The sequence below is a fragment of the Schistocerca serialis genome, chromosome 4, assembly GCF_023864345.2.
Source record: "Schistocerca serialis cubense isolate TAMUIC-IGC-003099 chromosome 4, iqSchSeri2.2, whole genome shotgun sequence".
NCBI lineage: Eukaryota > Metazoa > Arthropoda > Insecta > Orthoptera > Acrididae > Schistocerca > Schistocerca serialis.
In genome coordinates this window covers 288,526,703-288,543,016 of record NC_064641.1, presented here as the reverse complement: position 1 = coordinate 288,543,016, position 16,314 = coordinate 288,526,703, and the positions used below count along the sequence as shown (strand labels likewise).

Here is a 16,314-nt window from a genome sequence, read left to right as displayed (position 1 = left end):
TTCCTCCTCTATTTAACTCTGACTTACAACTTCTTCTACACAGAAGTTGAATAGCAGTGAGGAGATAGTGTCTCCCTGTCTCAGTCCCTTCCTCCCTTCCACTTCTCTGGAGATTTCACCCTGTATTTGTACTTTACACTTGGTTTCACCAATGGTCATCTTAGTAAGTTTGATGAGCTTCTTAGGTATTCCAGCCTCTTCCATTACATTCCACAATGCCACTCTTGAGATGCTATCATAGGCTTGTTTAAAATCAATATAAAGCTTGTGTATGTTTAATCGATTTTCATAACATTTTTCAGGTAGTATGTACAGTGTGAATATTTGTTTAGTTGTTGATTGTTTCTTCTAAAGCCACTCTGATAGTCTCCAGTTCTCTCTTCCCCATATGGAGTAAGCCTCCTCGGTAGGATCTTATAGAACACTTTATATGTAGTATTAAGCAGGGAGATCTGTCAGCAGTTCAGAAAGTTTAATTTATCTCCTTTTTTGTGTATGGGACATGTGATAGCTGTTTTCCATTCCATTGGCATGCTTTCCTCCTGCCAGATACTCAGTATTACTGTATGTATTGCTTTCCACAGTGTTTCAGGGGGTCTTAACACTGGATCTCACACTGTGCCAAATGCTGTTCAGAATTGAGAAAACATTTGAGTTCACAATATGTTTTGAGATTCTATGAAAAATTATTGTCAAATATATTGGATGGCAATTTCATGAGTGGCTTCTGCTACTCTTCCTGTAAACAAGTGTGACCTGTGTGTTCTTCCAGCTATTGGGCACAGTTTTTTGATCAAGGGTAGATTATAGTAAAAAGAGGGTCATTTAGAAGTTTGAAAGTCTTTTCTCTCATCTGTGTGAAATGTGAGACATTCTGAAAAGTGCATCCTTTAAAGTATTATTTGTTCACAAAAGAAAATATGGAAAAACTTAAGCTGATGCAGGTAAGTAGTTTATGACAAATTAAGTTCTACATGGAAATAAATGCTGTCTCAGCAAATTTCAATTATGAAATCATCTTTAGTGGATATTAGCTGAATGACTCTCATCTTGAAGCAGTAGGATTAGGAAACTTGGTATATGTTTGGTGATAATGTCACTCCTCTTTATCACTGCAGGGGGAGGGGGGTGCTAGACCCATACAAAACATTAAACAGAATAAATTTGAAAATATGTACCATTTCTTCTTTTGTTGTTATTGTTGTTGTTGTCTTTCACATCGTACATCGCTACCTGTATAAACTGTATTTATCAAACAATTCATTTTTCACTACTCTACATTGTATTTTCAGATCTATCTTATCACTTACAGGACATGCTCCTAAAAGAAAGGATATGAAATCTACCAAGGAAATTTTCTTATAGCAAAAGGCAGGGTTGCATGTGTGCATGTGAGGCAAAATGGGGCTAACAATTAGTGAAGTTGTTGCTCAAGTGAAAATGTAAAATCAGAATTTGCAAATCTTCTGACAAGAAAACAATGAAGGGTGATTAAAAAAGGATTGATACCTATTAGTTTGGAGAATAGAAAAAAAGAGGGCTCATCGTAATAGTAGCGAATAGGCAGGTAAATAGATAGCTAATTGTTTAAACCAAAACAAGGTAAGAAATCTTTGTCATAAAGTTGGTGAGAAACACCATCTTTAGAAGAGTGAAGGAAAAGTTGTAAGGAAATGGAGGCTGTCTGTGAAAGTTTAAAAAGAGAAGAGGAAGAGAAATAAGAAGAGGGAGACAAGGACAGCAGGGAGGAGGCAGAGGACGAGGAGTAGCATTAGTGGGGGACAAAGAGTATATGCAATAGTAGACGTTAAGTTCAGGATGGATCGATATTGTAGGTTAATTATATGATAATGGAAATGCTTACATGGAGAGCTTTCTCCCTGTATTGAATCTTGGCTGATGTTTGAACAGAAATGTGTTTTTGAAGTTAAAATTTCCCTACATTGAATTCAAAACACTGGTCAGGCATGACGACTGGTGGCAGGCAGGTCTATGAAGTACAAGTTACAGTGGAATTGGTAATAAGTTTGGATGCATGCAGACAAAAAATATCATTAGATCCTATTTGATTGTTTAATGATTTCGTTGTGAGAGATGAAGAGCTGGAGTATATTGTTTGGAGATGATGTTGGTTAGAAGGGTCTGATTTCAAGACATGAATTAATAAAAGTCACAGTGACAGAATGCCTCCACAATTCCTTAGTTACCGAATTAATTGTCCCTTGAAGTCTTAGCATGTGCTCTGTCAACCTATCCTTTCTTTTAGTGAAATTGTTCCATAGCTGTAAAAGAGCCCAAAGTATTAGTGTAAGATAAAAGGAATGCACACAAAGACGAAAAAATTTGAATCCTACTGATCAGCTGCTAAAGCATTTGCAACAAAGAGACAGAGTTTCAAGTATTACTGAAAAGGAGTGATGTTCATGTAATAGTGGGTACAGAAAGCTGGTTAAAACTCGAAATGACAGCAGTGAGGTTTTTACACAAATCCACTGAGATGGAAATGGAAACTGCATTGAGATTTTTGGATAAGAGTCATTGTCAAGTTTGAGCATAAACTTAAAATGTGGAACATCCAGGATGGAATAATGACAATATTCTTTTCATAATTTTGGTCATAAACTTGTAATTCGACTTTCCTATTGAAACCAGACTTGTCTCTCAGTGTAACCAAAAACTTCAGAGGAAACCTCAATTCACTAGTAAGTAAATTCCCTACCTTTATTTTCACCCTCAGAGGAGAATTCAATCATTGAACAACCAGTTCATAAAATTACAGTTTTGTAAGTGACAGATCTGACAAAATGTACTGCAAAAAAATACTAAATACCTTCTCAGAATACTATCTACAACAGACAGTTTGGAAGCCCCCTCACGATGGAAATACATTTGATCTAGTGACAAGAAATAGATCTGAGTTCTTTGAAGATCTCTACATTGAAACTGATATCAGTGAATGTGAAGAAATTATAGCAGCAGTTACTACCAAAATACAAAGGCCAACTAAAACAGTTAGAAAGAGATTTCTATTTTCAGCAAACTAGGTAAAAGGCGGTAGTGCCATACGTCAGTAAGGAACTTGCAATATTCAGCTCTGGGTAGGAGTATTGCAGAACTATGTGTGAAGTACCTCGCACCACTGAAAATATGAATACAATAGATATTAGTGTTAGTGGTGTTGAGTTGAACAAAGCTCCAGGTTCCAGTAGAATTTCTGTCAGATTCTATATAGAATTAGCAGCTGAGTTGTCCCCTCTTTTGATAATAATATATTGTAGATGCTTCAAAAAAAAAAAAAAAAAAAAAACACCTGTGCCCAGTAGTTTGAAGAATGCTCAGAAGGCTAGCAGAAGTAATCCACAAAATTAAATTCCAGTTTCCTGATGTCCACCTGTTGTAGAATCTTATAACATATGCTGAGCTCAAACGTAATGGACTTTGAACAGCATGACCTCTTCCACGTCAACCAACATGGATTCTGAACACTTCAGTCATGCAAAATTTAAATTGCACTTCTTTCACATGATCTCCTGAAAACATAGATCAAAGCAATCAAGTGGATTCACCCTTTCTTGACTTCCAAACAGCATTTGATTCAGTTCCACACAGTGTGTGCTAACAAACATCCAATCATATCAGCTATCAGACTATATTTGTGACTGGATTGAGGGTTTCTTGGCAGAGGACTCGGCATTCCATATTGGGTGGAGAGTCATCAACAGAAGTTCAGTCAACTTCAGGTGTCCCACTGGGAAGTTTATTGGGACCCTTGTTATTCATGTTGTATATTAATAACCTGGTAAATAATGTTAATAGTAAATTTGGACTTCTAACAGGTGATGCAATTATTCATAATGAAGTACTATCTGAAAGATACTGCATAAACGTCTCGCTAGCTCTTGATAAAATTTTAGTGTGTTACAAATATTGGCAATAACCTTAAAATGTACAGAAATGTAAAATTTTGCACTTCATAAAACACAGGAAGCTGTACATTATGACTACAGTATTAATGAATCACAATCAAAATCTTTCAACTCGTACAAAAACCAGGTGTAAAAATTTGTGGGATTTAAATGGAATGATCACATAGACTAATTTGCAGGTAAATCAGGGGGCAGACTTCAGTTCATTGGTAAGACACTAGGAAAATTTAATCATTTTACAAAGTAAATTGCTTACAAAACACGAATGCAATCCATACTACAGTGTTGCTCAGATATGTGGTGCCCATAACAAAAAGGAATAACAGAGAATATTAATTGTATACAAAGACACCTATAATAAATGCAATATATCGCAAGTAACTTACTTACAAATTTTCGAGAATCAGCTTTGAGTGAGGAATTTAGGAATACATGTATTACAAACAGGTATATATTGCTCCCGTTGGGCTTCGTCAACTTTTTTTCTCTGTAGTATTCTTGTGTGGCACTATATAACAGAAATTTCTTTTCTCGTCTTGTCTGTCTACCATCCACCTTTCAGTTCCGTGTGGTACTATAATCCAGACAGAAAAGTCTTACTGAGACAGAATTTATGTTGGATATCAACATATTTGTTGCTATCTGCATTTTTATCATATTTATTTCTGCCATTGTCAATTATTTTCCTGCCCGAGTAGTAATCTCATCTACTTGTATTGTCTCAATTCCTAATCCATTTTCTTCAGCAATATCTGGTTTAATTACCTACATTGTATTACTGTTGTTTTACTTCAGTTAATGTTCATAATATGATTTAGTTTCAAGACAGTATCCAGTTTGCTCAAATGATTTTGCAGGTTCTTTGCTGTATCTTACAAAATTACTATGTCATTCCAGGCCTTAAGGTTTTTTGTGAACTTGAATTCTTTTTCAAATGTCTCCCTTGATTTCCTGTACTGCTTGCTTAAAGTACAGATTGAATATAACAGAGAATAGGCTACAATTATGTTTCACTCACATCCCAAGTCAGTTTGAACAAAATGGATGTACAAAATTGTTGAGACTTTCGTGACTTTGTTGATGTATTGCCTGTTGAGTTCTGTTCTGGGTTCTTCAGCTGATATTTTGCCGGCACATGTGGCTGGAGACATTGTAATTCTGTCAGAGACAGCAAAGGACTTGGAAGAGCAGTTGAACGGAATGGATGGTGTCTTGAAGGGAGGATATAAGATGAACATCAACAAAAGCAAAACGAGGATAATGGAATGTAGTCGAGTTAAGTCGGGTGATGCTGAGGGTATTAGATTAGGAAATGAGACACTTAAAGTAGTAAAGGAGTTTTGCTATTTGGGGAGCAAAATAACTGATGATGGTCGAAGTAGAGAGGATATAAAATGTAGACTGGCAATGGCAAGGAAAGCGTTTATGAAGAAGAGAAATTTGTTAACATCGAGTATAGATTTAAGTGTCAGGAAGTTATTTCTGAAAGTATTCGTATGGAGTGTAGCAATGTATGGAAGTGAAACATGGACGGTAAATAGTTTGGACAAGAAGAGAATAGAAGCTTTTGAAATGTGGTGCTACAGAAGAATGCTGAACATTAGATGGGTAGATCACATAACTAATGAAGAAGTATTGTATAGGATTGGGGAGAAGAGAAGTTTGTGGCACAACTTGACCAGAAGAAGGGATCGGTTGGTAGGACATGTTCTGAGGCATCAAGGGATCACCAATTTAGTATTGGAGGGCAGCGTGGAGGGTAAAAATCATAGGGGGAGACCAAGAGATGAATACACTAAGCAGATTCAGAAGGATGTAGGTTGCAGTAGGTACTGGGAGATGAAGAAGCTTGCACAGGATAGAGTAGCATGGAGAGCTGCATCAAACCAGTCTCAGGACTGAAGACCACAACAACAACAACAACAACAACATGTGGCTGGAATTTTAGGATGAACCTTTGACAATCCCAGCCACTCGTGCTGGCAAAACGTCAGGAAAATTGTGAAACAAACATCAGCCGAAGTACCTGATACAGAAGCCAACAGGAAATACATGAGAAAGGGGTGTTTTCCTCAGAGAAGCAAAAAACTACATAGGAAGATTCTCCTGGAAACTAAGTGGGAAATTTTCCTTGAGGGAATGAACTATTACTTCTATAGGTCATTATTCCTTTGTGTTCATGAATTTTTTGACAGTATTTTCATGATAAGTCAAGATTTGTATTTTAAATACTTTTGCATTCTAAAAATGTCTGTAAAGCATTCACAGCATTGTAGTCAATAGTTTGTCTCTTGTTTCCTTTTTTCTATTTCTTTTCTTATTTTTACACCTACTTTTTCTGTGTTGCATGTGTGTTTTAACACTAATTAGTGTATCATTTTTGTTATTCTAGTGTTGAAGCAGCAAGCTTCGTTTTCAGCAAAGCAGCAAGCACCACTACCACCCATGTTGCAGATTGGCAATAAAATGTGGGCAAATGATAGTTCCACATGTTAATCTTGACTAGAAGTAACAGGTCTGTAATAAAACTATACTTTAATGATACTCAGAAAAATACAGGCTGAATGTTCAGTGGAGCAAATTGTTTTAGTAGACACTTGATTCATTTCTATGGATCTACTTTTGATTAGCAGTTCACAAAGACCTAAAGTGTCTCTATCCTACTCTTTGTTGTAGCTGCTGTTTTTTGAGATGATGGCATTTCAAAGAGAGGAGCAGATTTCGTGCTTTTTTTAGTAGTGAGAACTGTGTTGTAGACATACACTTCACATGCTGATACTTACATTTGAATGTTTCCTTAGATTGGTTAGAAAGGCAAGAAGAATTGCCAACAAGTGAGAAGATTTCATGTGCCATATGTTCCAAAACTGAGTCTGTCATTTAAGTGCTTTATGGGATTTATTGCTGTTCTAACAAAAATCATCCCCATTGCATATAAATGTGTGAAGGCACAAAATATTCTGTTGAATAAGGTTGAAATAGCACTGGCCATATGCATGTGTCAAATGAAAACTTCAAGCAAGTATGAGAAGCGTTTACTGGTTGTTTTGCCAAATCTGGCCAGATTCAAATAACCTTCTGTGTGTTTACACTTAAAAGATCAGCAGTACTTCACTGAAACCATTCCTAGATGATGGTTCAGCATGGCCGGTGATGTCCTAGCTCACTAGATTATACCCCAATCAGTTTCTGTGTATGGAGTTATGCAAAAGGTGTTCATAGATTTCAAGCCAGCTTCACTGAAAGAAATGATATGTCTTACACTGAAGCACCAGACAAACAGCTGTAGGCATGCTTATTTAAATACAGAGATATGTAAACTGGCTGCTACAATGGCAGGCTATTAAGATTTAAGAGAGTTTGAAAGTGCTGTTACAGTTGGTGCATGAGCGATGGGACTGTACCTCCAAGGTAGCGATGAAGTGGGGATTTTCCCATACGACCATTTCATGAGTTTATCGTGAATATCAGGAATCCACTAAAACATCAAATTTCCTACATCACTGCAGCCAGAAGAAGATCCTGCAAGAACGAGACCAACGAAGACTGAAGAGAATCGTTCAGCGTAACAGAAGCACAACCCTTCCACACTTTGCTGCAGATTTCAGTGCTGAGTCATCAACAAGTGTCAGCGTGCGAACCATTCAGCGAAACATCATCAATATGGATTTTTGGAGCTGAAGGCCCATACATGTACCCTGGGATGACTGCACGACACAAAGATTTACATCTCGCCTGGGCCTATCAACACCGACATTGGACTTTTGATGACTGGAAACATGTTGCCCGGACGTATGAGTGCCATTCCAAATTGTATCGAGCAGATGGATGTGCACGGTATGGAGACAACCTCATGAATCCATGGACCCTGCATGCCAGCAGGGGACTGTTCAAGATGGTGGAGGTTCTGTAACGGTGAGGCTTGTGCAGTTGGAGTGATGGCCCCTGATATCACTCTGACATGTGACACAATTATGTCGGATCACCTGCATCCATTCATGTCCATTGTGCAATCCAACAGACTTGGGCAATTCCAGGAGGACAGTTCAACACCCCTAACGTACAGAATTGCTTTAGAGTGGCTCCAGGAACACTCTTCTGAGTTTAAACACTACCACTGGCCATCATACTCTCGTGGCATGAGCGTTATTTAGCATATCTGGGATGCCTTGCAACTTGTTGTTCAGAAGAGATCTCTGCCAGGATGTTAGGCAGGTGTACCAGTTTCTTTGGCTCTTTAGTGTATAAGAACTATTCTGACCTGCATGACCTACAGCCATTTTGCAGGTGTATGACAGAGTATACAATAAACAAATAAGGACAAAAATTTAGCACTTCTGTCAGTGACAAGTAATTAATATCCTTATTGTGTATACATTGACTGCAGTAAATTAAAAAAGTCTGCCCTTTCATTTTGGAAGACCTCATATGTATTTATTTTGAAGAAGAGAAGATAATAAATAACAGTGTATTGTGATGGCAAAGTGAGATCATCTCAGCCTGGCACAGATGCAACATCAATATCAAGGAAATATTGGTTTTGTTATTTGTTGTATAATGTCATTAGTTAAGTGTCAGCTTGATTGGCAGAGCAGCTTTGTTTATAAGGCTATTTGTAGTAGTCATTTTGGGTGTGTTCCATCCAAATAAATAAACTAGAGTAATTTGCTGTTGTAATAATATGTTTCGGATAAATCAAATGGAAATTCTTCCAAAATTGAAGAAGATTTATGAAAAGTTTGGTCCTTCATTTTAAAAAAATTAAGAAGTGGCGGACTGAATTCAAATGTAGTCTTACTTCTCTCAAAGATGATGCACGTGAAGAGCATCCCAATCTGCAGTCAGCTAAGAAAACACTGAGCTGTGCAGTGTGGTATTGGGTGTAAAAATAGCTTGCATAACAGACTTGTCAGAGGGAAGAGTACTAGTACGTTTTTAACTACCGGTAGAGGAAAACTCTAAGGGTGTTGCATTTGTTGAATATTAACAAAAAATAAATAAATAAATTTCTCAGCAATATTAGCCTTGTATAACTAACGCAATCTATCTGATTTTCTGCATCAGTTTGTTGGATGCTCAGTGCAAAGAAAGGTGTCGCCGATTTCAGCTTCCAGTACAGTTACATCCATTATTTTGTGGGTTGGAATGGTATTTTCTTATTGATTACTTTGCACTTGCCCTGTAAGTAGGAAAACCAAGGTATTTTTAAGTTCAATTATTGGGACATAGACATACTCCACAGATTTGACACCCTCTGACTTCCACCAATTCACACCCTAAAGTAATTAGTAACTGGAAAACATTTTGAATTCAGTCAAGACGTAATGGTTGCCATACATGGATAATTTGAGCATACTTCTCAGAATCATACTTTACAAATGGTATCTACATCTACATAAATATTCCGCAAGCCACTCTATGCTGCATGGCGGAGGGTTCCCGGTACAGCCCTTCCTGTTTCACTAGCTAATAGAGCAACAGAGAAAGAACTGTCTGTATTCCTCTGTATGAGCCCTAATTTCTCATATCTTATCTTTGTGGTCCTTGTGCGCAATGTATATTGGCAGCAGTAGAATCTTTCCAGTCAGCTTCAAATGCTGGTTCTCTAAATTTTCTCAATAGTGTTTCACGAAAAGAACAGCGCCTTCCCTCCAGGAATTCCCATTTGAGTTCCCGAAGCATCTCCATAACACTTACATGTTGTTCGAACCAACCAGTAACAAATCTAGCAGCCTGCCTCTGAATTGCTGTGATGTCTTCCTCCAATCCAATTACTGGCCAAACAGTGGATGTAGCATCCTAGCAAGAGTACATTCATAAGAAAATTCTTTTTTTACTTAGAAAAGTAGGCTTTTATTGCAAGCACAAGTTTTTATGACCATTTAGTGACGTAAGTGACCATAAATAGTTGAACATCGGTACATAATGTATTCTGCAAATGGAACATGGAATGAAAAAGTTATGTAATACGTACATAGTGAAGAACAGTATCCTTGTGCTATCAACTTTTATTCCATAATATATTAATGATAGATCATAGAAGTCATGGTTTGGTGAGATTTATGAAGCACTTTTTTGAGGCTGTGATAGAAATCAGTTTGTTACAAGTGACTTGTGATATTACAGAAGTAAAACTCTGATAGGTTAAAGATTGATTCACACATCATGGAACAGAAAGGAACGTTAAAACACTGATAGTGTGTTTCTAATGGCAGCATTTACACAGACAGTTAACAAGACAGAATGAAACGTCACTGTCAAGAATTATATATAAGAAAGTGCCGATGTTGACAAGTGACAGACAGCAGTGTGTATTAACATTGGAAGTTAACATAATCTTGCCGCACTCACTCATGTTGCAGTTGTAGTGGATTTTATGTCTTCATGATCTTTAGTCCTTGCTTTGTTTTTGTGACACATTGTGAATGTACACGATGATATTGGATATTTTCTTGAGAGAGTTTTCTCACAAAAGAGAACAAATATGTGAGAGCAAAAATATGTTCATGATTGATAATATCTGTACAAAAGAGAAAACTTGCACAATGCATAAATAAGAACTTAACACATTAAAGAATTTTCATTAAAAAATCCTTTTTGAATAACAAAATACTCGGCTTTAGTGAATGTGAAAAATACAGGGTCTTTAAAATAATAATAATACACTCCTGGAAATTGAAATAAGAACACCGTGAATTCATTGTCCCAGGAAGGGGAAACTTTATTGACACATTCCTGGGGTCAGATACATCACATGATCACACTGACAGACCCACAGGCACATAGACACAGGCAACAGAGCATGCACAATGTCGGCACTAGTACAGTGTATATCCACCTTTCGCAGCAATGCAGGCCGCTATTCTCCCATGGAGATGATCGTAGAGATTCTGGATGTAGTCCTGTGGAACGGCTTGCCATGCCATTTCCACCTGGCGCCTCAGTTGGACCAGCGTTCGTGCTGGACGTGCAGACCGCGCGAGACGACGCTTCATCCAGTCCCAAACATGCTCAATGGGGGACAGATCCGGAGATCTTGCTGGCCAGGGTAGTTGACTTACACCTTCTAGAGCACGTTGGGTGGCACGGGATACATGCGGACGTGCATTGTCCTGTTGGAACAGCAAGTTCCCTTGCCGGTCTAGGAATGGTAGAACGATGGGTTCGATGACGGTTTGGATGTACCGTGCACTATTCAGTGTCCCCTCGACGATCACCAGTGGTGTACGGCCAGTGTAGGAGATCGCTCCCCACACCATGATGCCGGGTGTTGGCCCTGTGTGCCTCGGTCGTATGCAGTCCTGATTGTGGCGCTCACCTGCACGGCGCCAAACATGCATACGACCATCATTGGCACCAAGGCAGAAGCGACTCTCATCGCTGAAGACGACACGTCTCCATTCGTCCCTCCATTCACGCCTGTCGCGACACCACTGGAGGCGGGCTGCACGATCTTGGGGCGTGAGCGGAAGACGGCCTAACGGTGTGCGGGACCGTAGCCCAGCTTCATGGAGACGGTTGCGAATGGTCCTCGCCGATACCCCAGGAGCAACAGTGTCCCTAATTTGCTGGGAAGTGGCGGTGCGGTCCCCTACAGCACTGCTTAGGATCCTACGTTCTTGGCGTGCATCCGTGCGCCGCTGCGGTCCGGTCCCAGGTCGACGGGCACGTGCACCTTCCGCCGACCACTGGCGACAACATCGATGTACTGTGGAGACCTCACGCCCCACGTGTTGAGCAATTCGGCGGTACGTCCACCCGGCCTCCCGCATGCCCACTATACGCCCTCGCTCAAAGTCCGTCAACTGCACATACGGTTCACGTCCACGCTGTCGCGGCATGCTACCAGTGTTAAAGACTGCGATGGAGCTCCGTATGCCACGGCAAACTGGCTGACACTGACGGCGGCGGTGCACAAATGCTGCGCAGCTAGCGCCATTCGACGGCCAACACCACGGTTCCTGGTGTGTCCGCTGTGCCGTGCGTGTGATCATTGCTTGTACAGCCCTCTCGCAGTGTCCGGAGCAAGTATGGTGGGTCTGACACACCGGTGTCAATGTGTTCTTTTTTCCATTTCCAGGAGTGTATTTCACTACTGCTCTTCCTTCCCCTTCATCCTCTCCCAGTCCATTCTCAAATCTGTTTTAACTATTACTTTTCTCTTTCCAGTATTGAATGAGGCAGCAGCATCATGGTCTCTTTCAGAAGGGATTCTTTGGAAATGCTGTTTGCTGCTTTCCTTTTTCTAAAAGTCAGAAGCTGGTGTGATTATACTTCCATGGTGCTTTAATCCCAGGAGACTGCAAACTTTGAAGAATGTTATAATTATGTTTTGTGTTTTTTTCTGGCTGTGGTTAAACTGCATTCGTTATTAATGCCATTGAGAGCAAGCACAAAAGTATGTTTAAATGTGACCTCATTTTGGCTCATCCTGTATAGTGGCTATGTGTTAACTGAAAGACTGACTGTTGTTTCTCTCTGTATCAAAGTATATATACATATATATAAATAGCAAAGCAGTTGTTCACTGTTTAGTGCTTTGGTTTAATACGTAGTGAGAATATAGCAGTTTGCTGTTTATTAAATTGAAACACTATATTTTAAAATGACAGATGACTATACGTGATTCTTAGTAGAACAGCATTGTTGTCGTCTACTCAAAAATGCTGAACAAGTTTTGGAAAAAAGAGTTTGGATTAACTTTTAATTGTGTACTTTACTATTAGTTAACAGTAATTGCTGTTTTTCAAAAGAAGAAATGTTGAAGTATACTTTATAGTATTGTTGTAATTGTTTATTAACTTATTTTTTTTTTCAAGTGTAAAATATGTTTGTGCCTTTTGGTCCACATATTTACCTGCAATCTGCTGCAGTTTAAGCAGCCAGCTGTGGTGTACAGTGCTTTAAAGTTGTTGAAGTTGGTCTGATATCTCTTTCAAAATGCATTAATTTTTTTTAGTTCACTTGAACTGTATAATCTGATAAAGCCACTATATTTGCATATAAATTGCCCGCTAGAGTATTTGAAAAATTACCAATTCTTTTAAGAAACAAATATTCTGTGCTTATGTTACAGATTGCACATCTTTGAGTCTATGCAGTGTTATATATGTTGAAATTAATAAAAGCAGTATAGGTGAATGTCATCATATGTAGTTCCACCAGTAAAACATGTGCATACTTCAGGAGGTGATATTTTATAGAGAAAGTTGGTGATTACAAATTAATGTGTTACACCTGGTATTCTTCAAACAAACTCTCTGAAGTTTCGCTGTATTTTATAAGATTGACAAACATGGCCTGCATCTTGGTCACATACACATGCTGCATTGAAGTTTCAGGCACAGCCTTCACTGACAAATAATCCTTGTCAATAAAATGAGTAGTAATTTGCATTCAAAGTGAAACTGAAAAAGAAGAGGGTGGGGGTGGGTTGAAAATGCATTATAATAACTTCCAAGTTAGTGAAATCAGTACGTGTTCTGAAAAAAATCAATAAAAATTTTCTTGCAATTTTCTAGTCATATTCTACTGTCAGTTGATAACAGCATTTTGAATTTGTCAGTTGCCTAATAAAAACTTTTTGGTGGTGTTTTTTTGTATGGGATACTGTTTAACAGAGAGAAAGACAGGTGTGAAGATGCTAGTGGGTAAAAAATGTAATGATTGTATGGTGTTATTGGCCAGGAGATCCAGGCTGGAATTGCTCGGCCACCTGGTGCGCTAATGGGTTGAATGTAAAATCTTTACATCACATGCATTGAAGTCTTGTGTATCTGACTGGGCAATTCATGTCCATAGGATGGAGAAAAAAATGGTGGGAAATTTGTCTAAAGTTCTTTTTTACAATTTTTATTCATTGCAGATAATATTATTTATAGATTGTTGCCTAAATGGAGAGCTTTCTCTTGTCATCTTATGAAAGTAATATCATATCTCTCTCTCTCTCTCTCTCTCTCTCTCTCTCTCACACACACACACACACACACACACACACACACACACACACACACAAAATTAACCCACTAATTATAGTGTAAAGTCTCATGAGGAGTTTGGTGACAAGAGCAGTCAAAGTGGGCCTGAAGAGAAGAAAAAATAAGATGCTGCAAGAGTGAGAATATCTATTGAAATGATGATTGTTTCCAAAACAGTATTGATAACATACAAGTACTATCAGTTTTTTTGCTGCCGTCTTTGTTGAATTATCTGTTCCTCTTGAGATTGTTTGAATAGTTCCTCTGTCTTTTCAGAACTTTGTTTATGGCAGATGATAAACTATGTACCAAATGTGTTGTTTTATTATTGACAGCACTTCCATTTGATATTTTTAAGGGATGGTGGATTATAAGATGGTTTGCTTTGGTGATGGCTTGTTTCCTTTGTAGTATTCCTTTTTGTATTTGTGTTGCAGTTTTTGAGTTTACTTCCCTTGCACAACTGTGAATTACCGTAACTGTACTGTTTCATTCATATCTTGTAACAGTGAACTATGCATTAATTATTTGGTATCAGAAATAATTATTTGCTGTCACTAAATTTATCTGAGCAGTTTCATGTATGATGTTCCCTTACAGTTTAACAATTTCAAGCAATTTAAGAAAAGCACAAAGAAACAGAACTGAAATTGTTTTTCAAAGACCATCTCTCAGACATATATTTTAAATGGATAGAACAGAGTGCAAAAACTTTGGCAGCTAAAGATAACATGTGGGTCACAGACAAAAGTAGTTTGTTCCAGCAACCAATTAGCTCCCCCTAATCAAAGTGCAGCTTGCTCCTGATGTTCAGTATTTGTTAAGGCTCTCCATCCCCTCCCTAAATTTACACATTCCTGATGTCATGTTTTAACTATAATGAATGTTGCTTTAGCCTCACAATTACAATGTCACCAATATTGTCGAAACTGCTATTATCTTTTGACATTCTTTGCAGTAGCAATTGAGTACCTAAATCAAGGTGAATAATTTATTATCATTCTCAGCTTAGCCTCTGACCAGTTGTGGAATTGGTTCAACCTTAACAATGAAGAATGCACTTCACACTATTATTAATAGTGAATTGTTTGGATTTCCTTTTTCCTAACTTATTTTCCTTTTGTCTCCTTTGCGTAACACAATTTTGCACTCCACTTGTTGGTAGACATCAGATGAAGATATGTCCTATTTTGGTCATTGTATTTGCTGTAGTATCTGCAGCTGTAACTTCCTATAATGAGGACAAGGAAGGTAAATTCACAAATTACTTGCAACACATATTTGAATAACTGCAGTATTGTGACATATTTTCTAGTGTCATCAGACTTGTATAGGACATCAGTACATCATATCGCTTTTTATTCATTCAGTTTTAAATTAAAATGTAAAATACCACTGAGGAAAGAAACCAAGTCCAAAGTAGTGACTGGATATCTAGCCTTATAAAGTTGAGGAATAATGTGGACCATTAGGAACACAGAAATTTATTTTCTGAATTACCAACTTGTATGGATTTCAATAGAAATAATTGCGTAACGCACTTTGTATCTTCCAGCTACTGTTGTCCTGTAAGTTATTAATGTAATGACAACCAGGCTGTCACTGTTAACCTAGTCACTATATTTTGGCAGTGACTAATTTTAATGGAAGGATATTAGACCTTATGTTAATAACCCAATACCAGTGCCTAAAGTGCACAGAACTATGTATTATAAAAGTCTTGTAAATAATTGTATAAAGAAAACAGAAATGCAAATGCAACTTATTGTATGTGTTTAAAAATAAAATTATTTTTATCCTCTAAACACTGTAATGATTGAACTGCATGCCCTCTTTATTTCAGAAAATTATAACATTTCCAATAGAAGCTCTACAAGTCCTCTTTAACCAAACTGTTTTATATAAAAGAATAATGAATTCAAATAGGGAAACATCAGGACAACTTTCTTGATGATGATGATGATGATGATGATTGATTTGTGGGGTGCTCAACTGCGCAGTCAGTAGTGCCCATACAAACTCCCAATTTTTACCAGTCAATTTTCTTTTCACAACCCAATCTAGTGACTCTCACAGATGATGATGATGATGATGATGATGATGATGATGATGATAATGATGATAACACAAACACCCAGTTCCCGGGCAGAGAAAATCCCCATTGTGGGATCCTGTGATCTTATCTTTGTTATCTATCATATTTGTATATCAACAAGTATATGCATCGGGAGTTGAGGTGGCCAATAAATATAATCAGACATCTGCAAAAAGATAACACACAAGTTTATTTAGGCTGCATACACTTAATAACAGAGATATGTACAACTTTGAGTGCTTTATATTGTTCTGTATTGCTGAGTATATGCAAAGAAAGTTCTTGATTGTAACAAATAGTCTTGAATGTTGATACT

At 37.9% G+C, this 16,314-nt stretch overlaps 1 protein-coding gene across 2 annotated transcripts in view; it reads left to right on the top strand.

Moving 5' to 3' along the window:
- The window catches only part of LOC126473899 (WAS/WASL-interacting protein family member 2-like), a 76,923-nt gene extending 62,982 nt beyond the window's left edge, over positions 1-13,941 (top strand). For both annotated transcript variants that reach the window (XM_050101242.1, XM_050101243.1), the window contains exons 8-9: positions 6,319-6,441; positions 12,096-13,941. In XM_050101242.1, the coding sequence (XP_049957199.1) occupies positions 6,319-6,422 (104 nt within the window). In that variant the 3' untranslated portion in view covers positions 6,423-6,441; positions 12,096-13,941. The remainder of the gene's footprint in view (positions 1-6,318; positions 6,442-12,095) is intronic.
- Positions 13,942-16,314: the final 2,373 nt, after the last annotated feature.